At 62.5% G+C, this 21979-nt stretch overlaps 1 protein-coding gene across 2 annotated transcripts in view; it reads left to right on the top strand.

The window, feature by feature from the left end:
• Positions 1 to 21979, top strand: part of ADGRD1 (adhesion G protein-coupled receptor D1) — a 92553-nt gene that overhangs the window by 43146 nt on the left and 27428 nt on the right. For both annotated transcript variants that reach the window (XM_039879212.1, XM_039879211.1), the window contains 2 exons: positions 14025 to 14098; positions 20177 to 20300. In XM_039879212.1, the coding sequence (XP_039735146.1) occupies positions 14025 to 14098; positions 20177 to 20300 (198 nt within the window). The remainder of the gene's footprint in view (positions 1 to 14024; positions 14099 to 20176; positions 20301 to 21979) is intronic.

Here is a 21979-nt window from a genome sequence, read left to right as displayed (position 1 = left end):
TGTTCACATGTACATGCATGCGCACTCACACACATGCACGCGCACTGACAGCCTTGTACACACATGCACACGCATGTACACACACTCGCACCCATTGTAACTCGGCATCACTTGAAGTCCCCCCTCCAGAGACAGCGGATACCGATGCTCCGACAGCCTCCCCGGGGACTTTCTGCAGCACACACGTGTGCGGTGCATGCAGCTTTGCACGTGGGGCCGTGCTGACGGGCTGTTTCGGTCACAGCTCCCGCTTTGCATCTCACCTGTCTGCGTCTGCACGTCCTACCCGTAGCCATGTCCCTGTTCTCACGGCCTCTCCTGGTCTTCCTCACCCTCCCGCCGGTCACCGTTAGGTCACTTCATGTTTCCCTTCTTGTAAGCAACACTGTGACGAGCCGTCTGTGTTCTCGTTACTTCTTTCAGGTCCCTTAGAAGTGGGATCGCCTGGTTCTTCTTGATTTTAACTGTGTTTTGGACAGTTAAGCTGGACTTACCTTTGCTTACCGAGGGAGCGAGCAGCATCACGTATGGAAGCGTCAGAATGGAGTCCAGCTTACCCCAGCCACTTTACAAGCAGGCTTGTTATTAGAGCAAACACACTAACGGGAAGGCACGCACATATGTGTGCAGCATGACGTTGTCACAGAACAAACACGCCCAGAAAATCAGCCCCTAGACGGGATTCAGGACCCGGCCGGCCCCCAGAGCACCCACCCAGACACCGCCCACCGGTCCGTCGGGAGCCACGGGCAGTGCTGCTGGACACGTATGTGTCACGTGGTGACGGACACATGCATCGCCGCTCGGTGTCCAGCTTGGAGTAGCGTTGCTGGGCCGTAGGATACACGTGTGCTCCACCTGCATCGGGGACGCCAGCCGGCCAGTTTCCCCACGGCGGACGGACACACACACTCGCGCGTCCCAACTGCCACCTCTTGTTTCCGGCTTAGCCGTCTGGGGGCCGACGGCAGCTCCTTCCGGCTTTTCCTTGCCTCCCCCTAGGGGCTAAGGAAGTCAGCCACCTCTTCACAGTCTCGAACATTCTGATGTGCTTTTTCATCTATGCTATTCAAATCTTTTGCCCATTTTCTATTGAGTTGTCTGATTTTATCTCTCACTGATTTCGGGGGGCGTTCTGTATACACTAGATTTAGAACGTGAGTCATTTGTTGGTGTGTGAATTATCTTTTTCGCCTGGGTCTCGCCTTTTTACTCGTGGGGTGTCTTCTGCTGAGCTACAGCTACAGTTTTCAATTTTAATGCAGCCCAGTTTGTCAAGGTCTTTTTTGTGCCTAGTGGCTTTTGTTTCCTGGTCAAGGACCTGGCCTAACCCAAGGTCACGAAGACGGTCTCGCACGGCACGCGAAGCCGCGTGGCCGTCCCGTCCGCTGGCGTCCACGGCCCTTCTCCCGGTGCCCTGTGTGAGCTCCGTGTATCTTCCCTCGCTGTGAAGGGATAAGCTCCTCCGCCCCTGCAGTGCCACCTCTGGTATAAACCGAGTGGCTCTGTCACAGTCGAGTCATAGATCGAGCGCGTCGTCCCCGTGCGGCTCTGCGTCCTCCCCACTCGCTTGTCCCCGTGGCAGTCCTCGCTGTCACGGCCGCTCGGCCGCCCAGCAGGTCCTTCCGAGGGGCCCCGAGAGGCACCCCCCCGCCTTGCCCTCCCAGGCCATCTCGGGCTGTCGGCGGTGACGTGCATCTTAAAATGGGTGCACAGCGGGAAACGGCCCTGCGGAAGCGTGGCGGTTTCTACTGTCACCAGAGGGGCCGGACCACCGATTTCCCCACATCGACCGGCGACGGGCAGAAAGAAGCCGCGTCGTCGCTGGGACTTCCATTCGCCCCTCGCTGACCATCCGCGAGGCCGGCCGGCCGCCTTCCCCTGGGAGCTGGCCGCGCGCGTTCTCACCGTGCATGCGGTTTGCTTCCTGCTGGCTCCTAAGAGCCCTGCCTCTCGCCGTATCGACTCATTGCTCGTTGTTGCAAAGTTCCGCCCTGATTTTTTATTTGGACGGTTTGGGCCACTTGAGTGCACGTCGAAAATCTTTATATTGTCGCCGTGTCCGCTGTTTCCCTGGGAGCGGGGTGCGTTGGGTTCCGAGGGCTGTGCTGGGCCCCACAGACGGAGCGGCTTAGGACGGCGACGTCACCGTCCTCTGCCACGCGGTGGCCCTCCTCGCTCGGTCTCACCAGGCCGGTCACGGTGTCTCCCGGGGGCTCTGGCGGGGCGCCTGTCCCCCTGTGAGACGCACGTTCCTGGGGCCAGCACGGCGGCACCTTCGGATCTGTCCCGTTGACCCCCACTTCGGTCGTCACAGAGCCTTCCGTGGCTCAGAGCCTCTCGCCGCCTCTTACGAGGACCCTGTGATGACACCGGGCCCTTCTGATCCATCCAGCGTGGTCCCCACCTCAGGTCTCTGACCTAGCACACCCACAAAGCCCCTTCTGCCAGCAAAGTGACCTCCGCAGGCCCTGGGGCCGTGGGGACTGTTTTGTCACCACAGAGGGGACAACAGGACCCTGCAGGGCCCCCTCCCCGTCAGTGGTGCCGAGACCCTCGGGGGAGTGGCCGGAAGCTGTGTGCACAGCCGGCACCGCAGAGCGTGCAGACAGACTCCCAGGCCGTGAGACGCCCCGCGTGCAGACCCTCCACCCTGATGGCCGGGGCGGACGTGGGGCCCGTTACTTCTCCCCGTGGAGTTGGGGCCCGATGGGGAGCCCGTTCCCGTGTGTCAGGGCCGGGGCACAGGACGTCACCCCTCACCTGAGGGGCAGGCGTCTCCCCCTTCCGCGGACCAGCGCCCCGTCCTGGCGGTGTGGCCACACGTGGATGCAGCCAGCTGGGCGTGTGACACCGCAGTGTGTCACCGTTAACCTGAAGAGATCCAGAGCCCAGGAATGGGACCCCCCTCTACAAGCCCCTCACTTTAAATAAGCGGGGTCTGCTGAGCGCACAGCTGTCGGGTGCCGGTGGAGGCGGGGTGCCCGCTCTGCCGTGTCTGGGTCCAGGACAGCCAGTCGCCGGGCACCTGTCACAATGCTCAGCACATCTGTGCCACGTTTGGACGGCGTGGGGCCCGAGGAGGTTCAGCTCCTCGCCATGTTTCCAAGGCACCAGCCACCATTCCGTGCCCTGGAGGGTGAGGGGGCAGCCAGGTGGCTTGGGGTTGCGAACCTACCTGTTCCCCGTGGGGCAGCGGCCACACTCTGTAGTGACTCTGCCGCTGCAGCAGCCGCGGTTGGTGTGGCTCTCCGGTCCCCCTGCCCAGCGCGTCCTGAGGCGGTGGTGTCCACTAGAGAAGCGCTCGAGACGGTCGCGACAGCCCCTTCGCTTGCCAGCTGTTCACTCGGCCAGTCACTCTCCTCCCCAGTTCAGTGAAAACATCATTAGCACCAGTTCCCGGGGCTCTTGGCGACGCTGTGGTCCGCGGACGCGGTGGTTCGTGGACGCGGTGGTTCGTGGACGCGGTGGTTTGTGGACGCGGTGGTTCATGGACGCGGTCAGCCGCGGTTCTCTTCAGCCACAGGAACGGAGCAGCAGGGCCCACGATGCCACCGCTTCTCGTTCTGTGCGGGTGGGGAAGTGACCTCAGCATCTGCGTTTCTAGGTTCTCTCCGGGAGCCCGCATTCGTGGCGGTGCGGGCCGGGGCCCCGGTGGGGCGGGCACAGTGGCGTGGTGGCTGCGCCCTGTGCCCCTGGGAGGGGCCATCGTCCCCCTGGCCTGCCCTGTGGACCCCTGAGCTGTGACCTTCGTTGGAGGCGGGTGTGTCCGAGGGACGCCCTCACATGTTCCCACGCGCTCTTACCAAGACGGGGGGCAGGGACATCACAGAGCACAGACTCAGGGGTGCTGGCCGCTGGGGAGAGTCCGAGAATCAGGCCTCGCGTGGCGCCCACAGGGGCAGTTAAAGGCCCCCCTTCATCGTCTGCGGCCCCGCCTGCTTCCGGAGCTGGCCGTGGACACCGTGCCTCCGGCATTCAGGGAGGGACGGGCGGAGGGAGGCTGAGGACCGCAGGGGGCTGGCTCCGGGCAGGAAGATGCTGGGCAGGGTGGCCACTGTGGCGGCACCATGCGGGCCGGGCAAAGGGCACCGCGAGCACCCTGGGCACGAGCGGAAGCCTCGGGAGAGGGGCCGGACGCTGCCGCTCCCGCCGTGACGGTGACGGGCCCGGCCTCTCCCGCCCGCAGGCCGCAGGGCGCGATGGTGCGTGTTCTGCCTCAGACGCAGGACACCGACCTTCCCGCCACGTGTGGAGAAGCAGCGTGTGCGTGGGTCCATGAGGCTCACGCGAAGGCCTGAGGCCCTGACTGTGGCCCTCGGTGGACACAGGGGCCAGGGGACACGCTGAAGGTCCCGGAGAGGACATCTCTGCGCCCGTCTGTGCCCGGCCAGGCTCCGGGGCGGGCGTGGGAGGGGTGTCTGAGGGATGGCAGTGTCCCTGCTGCTTCAGGCGAGGTCAGCCGGTGGGGGGCACGAGGCGGGACGGGAACAGGGCAGGAGGACGCAGCGGGGCCTGGACGCTGGGTCACCTCCTTCGGGCCGGAGGGCATCTGACTAGCACATGCGTGGGGGGTGCGGGGAGGCCCTTGGGTTGGGGTGGGGCCTGAGTGGGGGGCAGCGACGTGCTTCCAGGCCTGGTGTCAGGGCCAGGGATGCAGGACCTGTGAACAAGTGAGCGGTGACGCACGGCGGCACGGTGTCAGGGAGGCCACGGGGCGGCCTAGAGGACGCGGCCTGTCCCCGCAGGAGGCCCACACTGGGCGCCACTGGGCTGTTCGAGAGTTGGTTTGTCGCTTTGGTCAGAAGAGCCTCGTCTCTCAGCGGGTCCGCGAGGCGCCTCACTGTGAAATGCGGTGAAGCGGGCGCCCGCCCTCCCGGCGCCCGTCCAGGGTCACTGCCCTGCACGGCTCACGCCGCCGTCCGAATAGCGTGTATCCTGTGCGTGTCCGTCCCCGTGTGCCCTGAGGCAGGAAGCTTCCTGTCCCTCCCCTCTGTGTCCCTGGCTGCAGTGGACATTTAGCAACTGTTTGTCGCTGAGTGGGGGGAAAGAAGGAGGGAGGGAGGAGGGAGGGAGGAGGGTTAAAGAAAAAATCCAACACGGTTTATGCCTCGGCCTGTTCTCCATCTGAAAAACACCTTTGTGGCTGACGCTTCACACACCGAAGACGACTTGATTTTAATATCCCCCCCGCCCCGCCCCACGTACCAGTCACCGGGGGACACGTCACATGCCACACTGTGCTCTGGGGCAGCTCGGGGGTGGCTTGTTTCGGTGGCCGGGGCTGCTGGGTGAGGCGGAGGGGCGTGGGGCACAGGCTGCCGCCTGCCGGTCACAAACACGCGCTTGTGTTTCTTCCGAGCGAGCGGCGTCCGAGCCAGATCTGGCGGCTTTGGGCCAGATCGATAATCTGATTTACTGGCGGCCGTTAAAGGTTGGTTAGCGTCACACACGGTCCAGACCCGGGGTGTGTTTGGGAAAAGCTGCGAGGCCTGTGGGGCGGCCGCATTCCTTGCTGATAACGACCGTCTGCGGCAGCGCTGGTGGCCGCTCCTTAGCCAGCGTGGCCAGTCCCCGCCCTGCACCCCGTGAGAAGCGGGGCCAGCCCTTCCTGTGCCAGGGGAGCCCCGTCCTCACCGAGCCAACTCGCAGCCAAGCCAAGGGCAAAGAAGGCGGGGAGGGCTGGGGGCCGGGGGCCGGGACAGGCTCCGCGAGGAGGGGCCCGAGGTGTCAGTTCCCGTTCGTCCCCCGCCCAGCTCTGGGAAGGAGACGGGGCCCTGGCCCTGGCCCGGAGGGTAGGGACGGGGCTGGGCTCGCTGGCCGGAGCTCTGGCACGGGCCGCGCTGGTGCGCCGGGGCGTGTGCGGCTCCGCCCGCCGTGCAAACACGGCACGCGGTCACCGGAGGCGGAGCCCACGCGGGCGGCTTTGCCCGCGACAGCTGGGTGTATGAGCAGGGTGCGTGACAGTGTGGTCCCGCGCTCAAGCCGTGAAGACGGCTGGACACTGGCCGCTGGCCACACGACAGCGAGGTCGGTTTATCAGCTGCGGCTCACACAGCCCGGGGAGGGGACACGCGCATCTCGGGCAGTGACGATGGGGTGACGGGCAGCCGCTTCTGCAGTCATGTGCCCCCCCGAGGGGTAAAGGTGACTGACCCTCAGCCAGGAGACACGTGGTTCAGGTGACTCTCCCGGCTCTGACGTGCCCCGCTCCAGGGACACTGGACGGCGGGGTGTCCAGGAACCCTCTGTCCGTGATGTACCCCCTGGCTGTCAGGACGGTGGCTCAGATGGCCGGCTCTTCTGTGGCCCTGACGAGGGGTGACCATGGACGGGCCTTCTCCAGGAGGTGTGGACGTGGCTGGCACCACCCGCCAGACCCACCGAGCAGCACGGGGTCCCGTCCCAGGCTGCAGCCCTCCCGGACAGGAGCCGCGGGTGGGGACCCCAGCACGCCCGCCTCGCTGCTGCGTGGGGGGTCTGGTGTCACGGGAAACTCACCTTCGTCATCGTCAACATTCCCGGAGGCAGCGGCCTAACAGGGGCCTGTGTTTCTCTCCGAGGCGAATGGGCCCGGCCCCAGCCCTGCTCGGGACGGGGGCCCTGACCTCCAAGCCCCACGGCCCACGTGCCACCTCCCTGTCACTCATCGTGGGGACAGAGGAGCTGCAGGGCCTGTCGTCCCCCCGCAGGAGGCTCCCGGGACCCCATGTGGTGTGTCAGCAGAGCCACCTGCAGCGTCCACCTCGAGGGCAGGAAGCGTGGCCTCCGCTGGCGGCCGGTCAGAGGCCTTTGGTCTGGACCGCTGAGAACTGTGGGCTGCCACAGGCCTGTGTCCTGCCCGCGCCTGGGTGAACGGCCTGGGCCTCCTGTCTGCTGAGGGGACCCCGCGGGCCAGCGGCCGGCAGCCTTTCTGACGCGTGACTGGACGTGGACGGTGCGTGGGTGGGCACCGGGTCATCTCTGAGGCCCTCCCCAGGGAGAGCAGTTCTTTCCACCGCCCTGCCCCGAGGGGGTGCACCAGCATCGCAGGGCCTGCACGTGCCACCGCGCGTCACGGGGCTGGGCTCCCAGGTGGCACCGCCTCTGGGCAGGGCGAGGGGCAGGGGTGGCTGGCGGGGGAGTCGTGCTGCGGTGGGGAGGGGTTTGCAGGCCAGAGGCTGAGCCTGGCACGCCTGGCCAACGCCCAGATCTTCGGTAATTTGTCTGTGACGACAGGGTGCTGGTCCTCTGAGGAGCCGTCCGTGTTTGCGGGCCGGACGGGTCGTCTTCAGACCTGGGGACACTCCCGCATTCGGGGCCCCGTGTGGGGCCAGGTTCTCGTCCAGGGCTGGGCACGCGGCCCGCCCCCCAGGAGGACGAGGACAGCAGGCCTTCCCGCCACCCTCCTGTACTCACGGGCTCGTTGGGGGAGGGGACACCGCCACCTCGTCATCTTCCTCGCCCCCCGCTGAGGCCGAGCCAGGACCATGGCAGGGGGACAGGGAGGAGGAGGACGCGGGGGCAGCGAGGGGCCCGGCGTCCAGGCCCGGGGCGGGGCGGGGCCGGCGCACGAGGCGGAGTGAGACCCGGCAGAGCGGGCTCCGTGCTGCGGGGTCAGGGGCGCAGCCCCGGCGCGGGCCCAGAGGTTCAGTCCCAGCTCATGCTGTGGGCCGCGTGACCCCGGGCTGGTCCCGCGAGGCCTCTGGCCTCATCTCCCCGCGTGGAGCGAGTAGGCCGTGGCGCTCTGCAGCCGGGCACGAGGCCACGGGGCTCCCGGCTGCGGGCGCGGGCAGCAGAGCCGGGAGTCCCCGGCTCCGTGTGGGACCAGCTCGCGACCCGAAGACCGGAGTCCGCGAGCACCCTGGCTGTCAGCCGCATCGGGAGCTTGCCACAGCGTTCGGGGTGGTGGCGTGAGGTTTCGTGCCCCTGCTGCTGGTCGCACGTGAGGTTTGGGGCTGTCCCCACACGCCCCGGGAACGGAGGGTCTCCCCGTTCCCTTTACTGACACCACAGCCGAACACGCTCCGTGTTTTCCCAGCATTTGATTCCAAACAGAGCTCGCGTGTTCACATTTAAACAGTGAATTCCCACTGAGATTTAACACACTGGAAACTTCTGTAACAAGTAGAACTTTCCCGAGGCGAGACCTTGGGCGCGGCGGGAGTCCACCTCCGAGCATGCCTCAGCCAGGCACTGTTTAGAGGAGGAGCGGACTCTCCCACGGCGGCCGCGACCACGAAGCCAACGGCAGCAGACGCACCTGGGGTGGTCCCCAGCCCCTCGTCTCCCACGCCGAAGGCTGCGGTGTGTGCTGGCGTCTGGGGAGCCGTCACAGCCCCGGCTCCGGTGCAGCCCCCTCCCGCCCATCTCGGGGAGGGGACCCAGGGAGGGGAGCTGGGAAGGAGCCCGCTGCGGGCGTGGAGTCTGGGCGCCCTGTCTGTCTGGGGCAGCGCACAACACGCTCCGGTGGCCGGGACAGACAGCAGGGCCGTGGCCATGGGCGTCCCTGGACCCCGCCCCGGGTCCGTCCAGGCCGGGCTCTGAGAGGACCAGGACGCGGGGCAGCGCCGGCCACGCCACTCACCTGCGTCCCCTCGTGAGCCCTCCCGTCACCACCACCCCTCCGGGGTGCTGGGCCCCCCGACGGTGCCGTTTCGGAGCATCAGACGGCCCCCAGGCCTCCGGTGGCCCCAGCAGGCGGCAGGACGGTCAGGCTCCTCCCTTCAAGGGGCGTCGGGAGGAGGGTGTCGATGGGCTTGGCCCTGGCAGCCGGGTCTGGGGACAGAGAGTGAAGTGGGCACAGACAGCGTCTCAGCAGCCGCAACACCAGGACGCGAAGACGCCGTCCGTCCGTGGTGGCCTCGGGGGAGGACGTCTGTGGCTTCGTGAGCAGCAGGTGTGAGGTGTGACCGGGGAGGACAGGCATCGCCTGGCAGCTGGACCTGCCGATGACTCAGCCCTCCTGCAGGGGACAGCCGGCCACGGGCAACGCGGCCAGGTGCCCAGGCGCCTCGGCCCTTGTCTCTAGTGCAGACTGACCCGGGACTCTGCCGGCCCCAGAAAACGTGACGTCCCCACACCCGTGCCCAGGGCCAGGCCGTCCTGTCGCCGGCACCGAGCCCAGCTGCTCCCTCGGCTCGGGCTCCGACGCCGTCCCCGAGCTGGTTTCCGCCGCGTCTCGGCCGTCCTTCCCCTGGCCAACTGCCCCCACCAGGGCCCCGCGCGGGCCTGTCTGCTCCCGCGTCCGCACCCTCCTTCCACGCTCAGGCCACTCCGCACGACCAGCCCTGTGTTCGCTCATTTCTGCACCCCGCCTTTGCTTGCTCAGGCCACCCCGTTCTGCCCAGCGCTCCGCCCGGCCGGGGTGGGGAGCCCCGGCGGGGGCCCTGGGCGGATTCCTGCCCTCTGGGATCCCGCGAGGGGATCTGCGCCCCGTTCCCCTGCTCAGGCTGCGTCCTGCGTCCTGCCCGCTGGGACGCAGCCGGTCAAACGAGTGTCACCTGCGGGTGTGACCGGTGTGGGTGGCTTTGTCTCCTCGAAGCGTCTCCCCGTGTTCCCGGTGGCCCCGTGCGTGGGGCTCTTCCAGCTTTTCCCTTGAAGTGACAGTGGCGTCGTGGTGGTGACCTCATTCAGGAACGAGTCAGCGACGTCTGTGAAACGTGCTCATTTGGTATCCGTTTGAGAGGGAGGATTTCACGCTTTTGAAGACCTGTCGTTTAATATGTGGGGGGAGAATTTCAGGGGGAAAGGCTTTCTATAGCCCGTTTTAGAATTTTTTTTTTTTTCATGTGGGTGTTTCAGGCCTAGAAATTTGGGCTAAACTATTTTATTTACGAACTTGAAAAAACAGAGTAGCAAACGAGAAAATGGGAAGCAGGAGATGAACCGCATCGCGCACCGCGGCCCACGCTGGTGAGAGCCCGGGTCCCCGCCGCTCACCCCTGGCGGCTCTGACGCGAGCTGCGGGCTGACACACTCATGGTGTCTTCTACGTGTGACACTGCTCATCGTTCACGGATGGTGACGATTTGCAAGGCGGTGTACACGACGGTTCGAGACCACAGACGTGATGTGTTGCTATCAGCAGCCGAATTGGGCTGTGAGGTGCGCTGGAGTTTCATGACCCTGTAAAGCATTCCCGTTACCGGCACAGAAATAATGCGTCACGCTCCCTGGCACGTGCGGGGTGGCCCGCTGGGGTCCCGATTGGTCGCCTGCACACCCTCCAGCTCCAGTGTGAACCGAGTTCTGTTCTGTTGTGCTGCGAAAACCCTATTCCCCCACCCGGTTTGAGGGCCCTGATTCACACGGAGGCCACGTCTACCTCTCCTCAGCAGCCGTGTTCAGGCTCACGTTCAAGGTTATGCTTCAGTTCATGACCCAGGAAGCTTTTCTGGCGGAAGGAAAGAAGTCCAGCCTGTGGCATCGGGGACGAGACCCTAACGGGGATGACTGACTGGGAACCAGCACCCGTTCCTCACGCTGTGTGAAGGAGTCTCCGGGAGCCCAGGCCCCGCGGAGAGCCATCCGGGGCCCGACGCGAGGCGGAGGGGCCACGGGGGGCGCCGAGCTGGTCCCGGAGAGGCCGGAGTTTCCGCTCGGCTTCTTCCCCCGCTTCTCACATCACAGGATGAGTAACACGGAAATGGACTTTGTGGAACATCTTTGAAAAATTCAAGCCCAGTGTCTGGGGAAAAATCATTTCTGACACCAGCAGTCCTGAGCGGGAGGCGTCGGTGAGGAAAGTCAGTCCAGGAGCGGCCGGTGGCAGAGCCGAGTCTGCACCGTGACCGGGTGGGTGGGGCGGCGTGGTGGGTGGTGTGGGGGAGGCTTGGACCCCCCCAGATAACCGCCTCCCCGGGTCCGGGGCCAGACCACACAGCAGCACTGTGAGAAGCAAACACGCTCCTGGGGTGCGAACGGGGTGCGTGTGGAGCCACCGGGGCGTCGCCGCCCGCTGCGCTGGACGTCCAGGACTCGCGGTGGCACAGGGGCGGGCGGGCAGAGCGGAGGGGCAGGGCGGGGACCATTACGCACCGTCCACCATGACGAGAGCGAGGCTGTCACCTGCGGTCCCCTTAGCGGGCGAAGCGGCGCGGGCCAGGCCCCCGTGCGGAGTTCAGCTAGTCCAGCGTTGAGACACCCTCTGAGTCGCCGCTGGCCCGGGGCGGGGGCCTCCCCCTGGGGCTTTGTGGGGACGCCTGGTGTCTCTGTGCTGCTCCTCGGGGGGACGGGGGTGGGGCGGGCGCAGTTGAAGGTCAGACCCCCGAGGCCAGGGCGGGCGGCTCGATTCCACGTGGACCGACCTGGAAACACGTCCCACAGCAACGACCCCAGAGTCAGGCAGAGCACAAAATGACAAAATCCCAAAACTTCAGGCGTCCGGCTGTCCTGAGCTTGCAGCTCAGCCCTCGGTGGCTCACGGCAGCCCTCGTCCCTGAGTGCTCGCACCCGCTTTCCGCGCCTGCTTCATGCTCCGCCTGTCCGTGTCCCCACCTCTGTCACTGCTGGGAATGCCACACGCAGAAACGGCAGGCCCGAGCTAGCGGATTCTCCGCAGAGAACTCCCCGGCCCAGGTCCCTGGGCGTGGGGACGCCTGGCCAGTGCCACGTGTGCGACTTCGAGGCAGCCGCTCTGCCAGGCCTGCAGGGGACGCACAGTTCGCTTGAGGCACGGAAGCCACTTCCTCCGTGGTCCCCTCACTGTTCCCAGGCCGACAGGCTGAGGCCACCTGTGGTGAGCAGGGGCCCTGGGCCGCGCCCCACCCACCAGTGCCCTGAGGGGTCACAGACGAGGAGCATCTGCGGACTGCAAGGACCACAGTTTGGAATTTAATTCCCAGTGGAGGGTCCCAGAGCCCCACACTGGCGGTGAAGACAGTGTTCCTGGGGCCTCGGAACCAGGCGGGACATCCCAGAGCCATCGGACACACCAGTGATGGTGTCTGGTGCGGTCGGGGCCAGCCCTCTGTCAGAGGCCTTCACTGTCCCCACAGAGCTCTGCAGGGTCCCTCAGCTTTGGGACTCGGGGGTTCGAGGCACCCCATGTCCCAGCCCCTGGCCGCCAGGTGAGGACAGGACGGTCCTCATTCAACACAGGCACTCGAGGGCTCACGGCGTTCCAGGCCCCCTTCCTGGGGACGCTCAGCCTCCCTTCCAGTTCGGCTGCAAACTCCGGACGCGCAGGAGGCGATCTGCTTTCCCACGGAGATGGATGGTGGGGGCGGGGTGGGGATTCTGTCCTGGGGTGACCTCAGCCCCGGAACGAGCCTGCCTCCGGCCACACACTGGCTCCGGGTAGGGCTGCATCCTCAGGTCGCCTGCAGGGCAGTCAGGGTGGGGGTTAGGGTGGGAGCGGGAGCAGCCGGCTCGGCCCTCAGGGCCACCCACGGACGGGGCCTGGCGCTGGCTCCCCACTCCCGGCTCACGCCAGCTACGTGACGCGAGCACCACGCAGACGCCCCTCCCGCTGTGGAGGGCGCGCGCGGCCGTCCTGGAGGGTGCGGGTCCAGGGCCGCGGAGACCGGGACGCCGGGTGGAGCCCTCCAGGTGCCTAGTTGCAGTTTCGATTCTGTGGGGTCCTCGCGTCGCAGTGTCCCCCACCGGGGACTCTCCGAGGTGCCAAGTGGCTGCAGACACCGCCATCTGGGCACGAAGGCACGGCAGGCCGAGGCGTCGCGCAGGCACTGGGCGAGCATTGGGTCTGGCTCCCGCCTCTCCCTGCTCTGCAGCCCTCAGACTGGCCAGTCAGGTCCCGCGTGAGCTGCCACACGCGGGCTCTGGGCACAGCGGCATCAAGGCGGAGAGGTCCCTGCCCGGGAAGCGCTGTCCTAGCCGGGGACGCGGGTGGGACCAGCGATCAGGGCCCGGGTGTGCCAGACGCTGTCCGGTGCTGTGGAGACAGGTAAAGGGAGCGGGCTGTGGGGTGGCTGCGGGAAAGGCCTCCCCAAGGAGGAGGTGACACGTTCGACATGGCAGATGGCCACAGTTGCAAGGACGTTCTGGCCGGGGACCTGCGGGGTCCCCGGGGACAGGTGGCTTCCAGCGCCTGCGACGTGTTAAAACAGCCCCGTGTCCCGGAGGGAGGAGACGCGTCCGGCCCCAACGGCAGGAGTGAGCAGCAGCGGTGCGGTCATGTGTGCCCACGGGGAGGCCTTGGAACATCGTGCAGTGTGGGGTGCCGGAGGGCCCGCTGGTTCGGGGGCCGTCATGTTGCCGCCGCCCGCGCGTGCCGCCCGGGAAAGCAGAGTCTGTGTGCGACGAGTTAGGACAGCTGGGGAGGGCTGTGTCCCCACCGCCTGGCCCTGCAGACGGGCGGCCGGGCGGGTGTCCCTGACATGGGGGACAGTGACAGCTCCTGGGCGGCAGCATGGCCTGAGTGCTGAGGGGTCAAGTTAGAGGCACTTGACGTGTTGATCAGGAACTGATCAGACGCCGTTTGTCCAGCGAGCAGCCCAGGTTCTCTGTGGAGCTGCCGGCCCCGAGCTTCCTGGTGACAGTCACTGGAAGTGTCCTGTTTAGGGCAGAGTAGCTGCGGCCAGGGGCCCTGAGCTGGCGTCCAGGAGAGTCCAGGACATCTGAGGAGAGAACGGTTGTCCCGGGAACGGGCACGATGTGCCTGCTTGTCCGCCCTTCTGTCCCTTCATTCGGCAGACGTTAAGTGGCACCTGCTGTGTGCCAGGCACTGGGGCTGCGCAGTGACATTCTAGAGGGGGAGACGGCAAGCGAATCAGCCCGCGAAGACGGGGCAGGCCGCTGCGGGGTGACGGGGCCACGGCCGTGCGGCCGGGGGTGGGGAGGCCAGGCTCTGGACGGCGGGGAGGGGACTGCTTCTGAGGGACCGACTGGGCGCAGAAGCCTGAGGAAGCCGGGTGGTCTTGGGGGACAAGCGTTCTCAAGGGAGGGCGGGGCACGGCAAAGGCCTGCGGGCCGGCCGTCTCTGGTGGACGGGGGCGGGGGGGGGGGGCATCAGCGGCCTCGGCCTCGCTGTCCCGAGGCTGGCCCCTCCTGCTGTGTCACGAAGCTGTCGCGTCTCGTTGCAGACTGGCAGGCAGTACAGCGAGGCCACCAACGAGAGCAACCGCGTCTTCCTGTACTGCGCCTTCCTGGACTTCAGGTACGTCTGGAGGGTGGGACGGGGGAGGGCGGAGGGGGGAGGGGCACGTGGTGCCGGCGTCCAGCCCCACGCTCAGCACAGGCCGGATCTGGGGCCCCGTTCCTGGAAGCCACACGGTTCGTCCTCTGTGGCTTCGGGCAGGGCCAGAGGGGGTGCTGGGGCAGCCTCTCTCTAGACCACGTGAGGACATCTCTCAGGACGGCCTCTGAAGCCCAGGGTGACCTTGAAAACAGTACCCAGCTCTGCAGAGGCGCCGAGGCCTCAGGGCGGTGATGCTGTTTGGGTGCGCCCGGTCCCCGCAGAAACCCCGTGAGCCCTTGGCCTCTGCCCCTTGGTCCTGGGCCCAGGGGCGCCCTTCTTCCCAGCACCCCCGTACCCTCCCTCCCAGAGCCCATCTAGCGCACCTGCATGGGCTCACCTGCCCGCCATGTGGGGCTTCTGCTAACATCATTCTGATTGCAATGCCCTCTGGATGGGAGCCCACTGCGAAGCTCCCATGCTGAGCAGGGCGGGCAGACGGGTCCCTGCGGTCAGGGAGGGGCTGGGTCAGGGAGGGGCTCTCGGTGACCGAGAGAAGGGGGTGGGCGGAGGTCACAGACCCTCCCAGCCCCTCATTCTGGCCCTCTGGCTTGTGCCGTATTGCCAGAGTGACCGTTCAAGGCTGGGTTTTTATGTAAAGCTTAGAACTCCGTAGAGACAGACAGGACACACCCAGAGCCTCTGGCCCACACCCCGATGGCCGCCCACCCCCCATCGTCCTGGCTTCTGCGCCCGAGCCCCACGCCCAGGTCCTTCCACAGCTGCTTCAGGGCGCCGCTGCCGTTGCTGGCCAGGCCCCCTCCCCAGAGAAGGCCTGCGTCCGTCAGAGCGCCAGACACTCGAGGTCCTGGGCTGGGGGCTGCGGCGGGTCTGCTTGGCCCCACTTCCCTCCACTCCGCCAGTGGTGGGAGAGAGCAGCCCATCCTGCGTAATGGCCGGCAAATACCTTTATCTTTGGTCTCTTTCTCTGACCGCGACTTTAAACAATGCGACTCACTCCGGCTACAGCATGGGTGACGGCCCCGTGATTTCAGGGGTTTGCCTCGGCCACGCCCAGCCAGTTAGAGCCCTTTTATCGGTCTCTTTGTAAATTATGAAAATTCTGAAGCACATTTTCCCAGAAAGAGTTATCCTGCTCTTTGGGGCACTGCTCATAGAGAGAAGGATGTCATGGATAGAAGAGGGGAAACAGGGTTTGGAGAGACCCACGCGGCCTGTTGGTTCTATTTCGAAGACATTTTAAGAACAGACACGAGTATGAATGCAGGCGGCCGGCGCCCCAGATCTGTAATTATTAGCATGTTCCTATTTTTAAGAATGAAACAACCGAAACGTCCCAGACGATATTAAAGGTCACTGCCACCTCGTCCTGTCCCTCTCAGCTCCCGGAGGTGGCCGCCCCCGGGACTGCAGTGCCCGCGTCCCCCGTCTGCTTTCCCAGACATTACTTCTTAGCACACAGTCGGCGTTCAGGAAAACCCACCCTTTCTGTTACACAGTTCTGTGAGTTTTCACAAAGGACTATATTTGTGTAACCAGCACGATCAAGTTGCTGGTCAATGCCATCAGCCTCAAGGGTCCTCCCGTGTCTGCCGGCGGCCACCCCCGGGACCCTGTGACCACGGACTTGTCTTCCGTCCCTGTCATTTGCCTCTGCAAGGAAGGCTGTAGGAATGGAAGCGCAGAGCGCGTAGCCTTGTCGGCCTGGCTTCTCACAGCGGCGCGCGCCCTCCGCGAGTGGCCCGCATCCACCGCGCGCCCCCTCACGTGGCTGTGCTGCTGAGTCTGCTCTCCAGGAGGGGAGTGTGGGGTTTGCCTCTGGGTTCGAGTGACTATAAATAAAGCCGAAGCCCGAACCAGCTTTGCGTTCCTGGGTTTAAAGCTCCCTTGGTCACGGGGTATCGTGTTTCTATGTGTCATTGAATTTAATTTGCTGGAATGATGGCGGATCTGGGTGTCTGTGTTCACGAAAGACATTGGTCCGTAGCTTTTCTTTTTCTTTTTGGTAATGTCTTTGGTTTCTGTAGCAAGCTAGTGGTATCTTCGTACAAGGTACATTTTGGAATGGTTTACGTAGCACTAATATTTTTTCTTCCAGAAGTAGCTGTTAGAATTCACCAGTGAATTCATCTCGGCCTTAGTTGGCAGGTTTTAAAATATACGTTTGAGTCCTGTGTTAGATACAGAGCTATTTAGCTCATCTATTTCTTTGTGAGTTTAGACAGTTTATGTTTTTTTTTGTTTGTTTTTTGTTTTTGAAGAATTTGTTCAAAGTGTGTTTAATTTATGAGCACAGAGTTGTTGTGCAGCACGGGACTCCCTCATCGGCTCTTCGCGTGTCCGTAGGGTCTGTGGTGATGTCCTGCCTTCGTTCTCGATAGCTCGACCTGCTTCTTCTCTTTTTCCCCTTCGTCATTCTTACTAGAAGTTCATCCGTTTTATTGTTTTTTTTGCAAAAGAACAACTTTTGGTTTCCTTGCTTTTTATTGCATTTTTATTCTCGATTTCATTGATTGACTCTCTTATCTTGCTCGATTTCCTTCTTCCTGCTCGTTTTGGGTTTAATTTGCTCTCTGTTTTTAAATTTCTTAAAGTGTAGGCTTAGTTATTAACATAAAACCTTCCTTCTTTTCTTAAACATTTACCATTATCGATTTTCCTGTAAGCTCTGATTTAGCTGCAAACTACAAATATCGTCGTTTTCATTTACATTAAATTCAAAATATTTTCTGATTTTCCTTACGACTTCCTCTTCAACCCGTGTACTGTTTTGAAGTGTGTTGTATCTTTCAAACATTTGGGTGGTTTTCCAGAGATCTTTCTGCTACCGATTTTAATTAATATTTCTATGATCCGAAACCATTCCTTCGATGACTTCTGCTTTTATAGATTAGTTAAAACTTGTTTCATGACTCAGAATATGTTCGGCCTTGGTGGGTGTCCCACGTACCCTTAAAGAATGCATTCTTAATGGAGTGTTCTGTCAGTTAGGTCACGTTAGCTGCTGTGTGGTTCAGATTTCCCGTGACTCTGTGACTTTTCTCGTTCTGTCCATTAATGAGAGGAGGGAGTGTGAATTCTCGAACCGTAACATGCATGCATGTATTTCTTCTCTCCGTTTTATTGGTTCTTTTAAAAATGTATCCTGAAGCTTTATTGTTAGGTACAAATATCATTCGAATTGTTACATCTTCTTGGAAAATTGGCTTCTTTGTCATCATCCAATGTCCGCCTTTATCCAGGGACACATTTGTTCCCAAGTTTGCGTGCTCTAGCGTCAGTGTAGCTGTTCTGGCTTTCTTAATTTGTGTTCGTAGGCTGCGTTTTCCTCATCCTTTTGTTTTAATCCAGTGAAATCTTTATATCCAAGGTGAGATCTTTTTAGAGGGCGCATGACTAATCTGGCATTTTTATACAATCTGGAATTTTCTATTTTCCATCAGGATGCTCAGATAATTTATATTTCATGCAGTTATTGGCGTCGCTGGATTTCGATCTGCCTTCTTGCCCGCTGGTTTCTCATTTTCTATCTTTATTTCTCCTGTTATCTTTTCTTACTTCATTTGGACTCGGGGGTGTATATTTTACGACGCCATTTATGTTCACCGTTGACTGCTAACGATACCTTTTTTTAATTAGAGGGACGGAATGTATGTCTGTGATTCATCGGCGTCTACCTTCAAGGAACATTGTATCACTTCACGTATATTCTAAGACGCTACAATAACCTTTTCACGATTCCTTTTGCCCATCCCTCGTGCTATTCTTGCCATATGTTTTTCCTTTACAGATACTATAAACGCACAGCACAATGCTAGTAATTTTGCTTCAGATAATTAAAGCAATTATCTCCTCGAGCAAGTGAAATGAAGAAAACAATAATTGCATATTTACCTTTATTCTTTTCCCTTCGTAGCTATTTTATTTCTTGGTCTGGCTCCAGGTTTCTGCCTGGTGCCCCACGCCGTTACGTTTGCTTGTAGTGCGAGTCGCTGGCGGCACGACACATCCACGTGCGTTTGTCTGATGAAGTATTCTCTTTTATTTCTGAAGGATGTTCTCACTCAGCTCTTCTTCCAGCCATGCACTTTAAGAGCTAACACAAGCGATCTATCCACACATCGTTCTCTTATAAAGGAAAACATTATAAAAGAGCAGCTCTCCCCCGGGACCTCGCGTGGTCTCCCCAGCAGTAAGCGCGGGGGTGGGCGGGCGGGCTTTTTTAGCGCGCGCTCCCAAAAATTCAGGTGCGATTCATCTTTGTGCTCAAAGGAAATACGTGGCTCCGTCTACTCTCATGTCTCTGAGTGGTTCCCCCACACTTTGCTCTGCCGTCATGTCTTCTGAGCCATGTGAGTATCTCTATCACATGGAGATGCACACGCGTCCTATGTAAGCATGTGCGCGTTTCTGCTTAAACGCAGACGTCCCTGGTCACAGGGGCACACGCATTTTCCCCGTCCCGGATACCACGTGGCCTGGCTTCCGCGGCTAATTTATTTCAGCACGAGCAGGGAGCCCGCCTCCCTGTTTTCACGGGCTCCCCGGAAAGGGGATCGTGACACCCACGCAGAGGCGCTGCCACTTGGGGCTATAAGGCATTGCCACGCATTCGCGGCTTCATGTGGGGACATGTGACTCTCGTGGTCTTTGATTCTCAGCCACCCTTTGCATAGCAGAAGGCACCTTTTCCATCCCCCAGGGGGTGTCCACCTAATTTGACGCCTGTTAAGTTTCTAGGTGAAGAATGTCATTCGCACCGTCGGTGGACGGACGGAGGTGCTGCACACAGCACGGCAGCCGGCCCATGGACGCTGCTCCAGGTCCTGGGGACGCTGGACCAAAAGGAGAACAGGGGGGAGGGAGGAGGACACGACCCCATCTTTAAGTCCCTTTGATTCCGACATGATTCGTGGAGTCGTGTCCCTCAAACGGGTAGGGTCCAGTGGCCCGGCCTGTGCTCTCTGCAAAGTGTCCCCACCTCCCATTCACCATGGAACCGCCCCGAAGCTGCCGTCCGGAGGCCCAGCGTCAGGCTCCATGCTCGCTGCCCCGTCCCCTCCAGACGACCCTGCCCAAGGCCCGCCCAGAGTCACGGCCACACGGCGTCCTCACGGGGACACGCTGTCCCAGAAAGTGAAAGCGCTCGCTGGGCCGCGGGCGGCAGAGCTGCAGGACTGAGGATCGGCCACCGAGCTGGGCGGCCACGTTCCGCCCCGGCGCACTCCCGGCTGACGCGGCGGTCAAAGCTGAACGGAGGACAGGGAAACCGGAGCCTGTAATTTCTGCGGCTTCATGAGCGCTTTCTCCCAAGGTCCCCGCCAAAGACGAGCCTTCACCAATAACGCCAAGTGGCAATTTCCGGGAAGAACCATTGAAATGCTTTGTTCAAATTCGGAAGTACAGAGAGAGCAGAGGGGAGGAAGTTGTCACTGCCGCATCCTCGGCATAAGGGTCAGGCTCAGCCGAGCTTCTCTGCCTGGGGTCATTTTCGTCTCGGTTTATACTGTAAGAAGCGGGACAAGTAATACGCTGATACGTTGTTCCGTTAAAAAGCGAAACATTATGAAAAAGCGAATCTGTTCCTTGCATCCTGGCCTCTTCCCCGCTCTCTGGAGATAAGCGCCCTGGGGAGCTTTCTCAATAATTTATATGTAATTCATGGTTCTGGTCACAGAAAGGATGACCTTTTGTTTCATGCGTTTAACGTGATACATTGCGTTTTGGGTTTCGCCCTGGTTGGTACACGTTCGGCCGTCTTGGTATTTCCCGCCTTTTATCAATCCAGTCCCCAAGGTGGACGTTGGGTCACTTTATGTCTCCGGCGTCACCAAGGCTTGGACGTGTCCCTGTGCGTGGAGCCCCGAGATGCCCTGGCAGGGACGCCGGGCCGTCAGAGGACGTGTCCTTGTTTACTGGGTTTGGTCCAGGTGCCGCCCACGTGACCGTGGCAGGGCGGTGACCGCGCCTTCGCCTCCTGGGGGGCAGGGGCTCCGAGGTTGCTGCTGCCCTCTCTGATCATTTCTCCCGTGTCCGCAGCTCCGGAGAGGGCGTCTGGTCGAACCAGGGCTGTGTCCTCGCCGAGGGGAGCCTGGCCCACTCCGTCTGCCGCTGCTCACACCTCACCAACTTCGCCATCCTCATGCAGGTCGTCCCGCTGGAGGTAAGGGCCAGGCACGGGGGGCCCGGGCCCCAGGGAGGTGCCCTTACAGCAGGCCACGGGCAGGGCCAGGTGGCACGTCCCAGGGGCACTGTCAGCCTTGGGGCCGATGGGAGGCCGCTGGCCGGGGAGACCCTGTGATCGGGCACAGCGTGAGGCTCTGCTTCTTCGTCAAAACAAATCTTCGCTCCGCATGTCCCCAGGCGGCCCCCGGGCGGCCCCAGTCTCCCCCGGAGTCGCGTGCAGAGTGGAAGGCAGCATGCCAGCATTGTCTGCCTCCGGCCACTGCGAAACCCTCCCGTGCTGTGGGGACGTGGGGCACGTCTGGTCCAGCAGAGAGCTGTCCTCGGCTGTTGCTGGTGTATGTGAATGACACAGGTGCACGGGTTCGCAGGTGCCTACACTGCATCCCCCGAGCACCTCTGCCCTGAGACGTGAGGGGCTGGGCGGCAGACAGGGCCTCCCGAGGGGCCCGACTCCAGCTCCGGGGTGAGCAGGCCCGCCGTGGCGGGGCAGGGGCTGTCCAGTGGCCTTCGGGGCCCTCTCTAAGTGGGGCCCTGACACCTACCCCGGAGCCTCAGGCCAGGCATGGGGAGGCCCCTCCTGGGTGGGCTTCTCAGTCAGAGCCTTTCACCCATGTCCCCTGCCGGGCTCTTCGGTCAGCCCCGTGGGCTAGAGATGCGTTTCCTGGGAGGAGGGCCAGCGCCCGGCTTGTCGGAGAAACAAGCAAGTGCTCTTTAAACAGGGAGACGCCCCTGGGCGACTCTCTGAACTGTCATCAGACCCGGACACCTGTGTGTGACTGAGTGGCTTCTAGGCCGCCAGAGGACTCTGGACGTGTGAGGCGGGGTGTGAGAGCAGGGAGGGGGGCTGGCCCAGGGTCCCCCGGCCCGTGGAAGGCCCGTGCCTGGCACTCTGGTCCATCCTAAGCTGTGTCCTAGAGATCGAACACTTTTATTCACAACTCAGCTTCCTGGCCCCTCCCGAGGACTCGGGGTTAGTGAGGCGGAGCTGAGCAGGGGCGTCCTCCGGCAGCAGGGGTGCCCTGTGCCCAACCAGGCCGCCTCCCTCGCCACTTGTCAGAGCCGCGTGACGACGGGGAGGCACATGCGGAAGCCAGCGGGGCCGGAGATGCCGCCGGCAGAGTCCCCTGTGCTGTCGGGAGGCTCCTGCAGGCCCCCGGCAAAGCCCCCCACGTGAGTCGCAGCCCCCCCCACCCCGGCTCGCACGGCCTGAGCGTGAGCGGGCTCCGCTCTCTGGGCTCCGTGGTCGGGGCTGCACGTGCTGGGCATCAGCCAGCGTTCGGCGAGTGCCCCAGTTTGCCCGGGGTGTGTGGTCCCTGTGGCGACGCCGAGACGTCCCGGCAGGTACCTAAGGGCCCGTCCTCACCCGTCATCATCCGACAAACGCTCGCCAGCCCCCGAGTGCCGGGCCTCGGGGTGCGATCACCAAGGAGAACGGCGCATTTCTGCTTTTGAGTTTACTGTCGGTGGGCGAGGCGGACGCACAAACGGCAGCGACGCGTGTCAGCCGGACATGCGGGGCCGAAGGGGGGCGGGACGCGGTTATTTCAGAGCAAAGAAAAGGGTTTCTGCCTGGGGAAGCGCAGATCCAGGCGGAACCCCGAAAGCGTCCGGATGAGGCAAGCGTGGTGGTGTTCACGGGACGGAGGGACGGAGGGG

The sequence above is a fragment of the Pteropus medius genome, unplaced genomic scaffold (assembly GCF_902729225.1).
Source record: "Pteropus medius unplaced genomic scaffold, Ma_sr-lr_union100, whole genome shotgun sequence".
Classification (NCBI taxonomy): Eukaryota; Metazoa; Chordata; class Mammalia; order Chiroptera; family Pteropodidae; genus Pteropus; species Pteropus medius.
The sequence above is the reverse complement of the archived record's forward strand: the minus strand, read 5'-3'. Positions and strand labels throughout refer to the sequence as shown.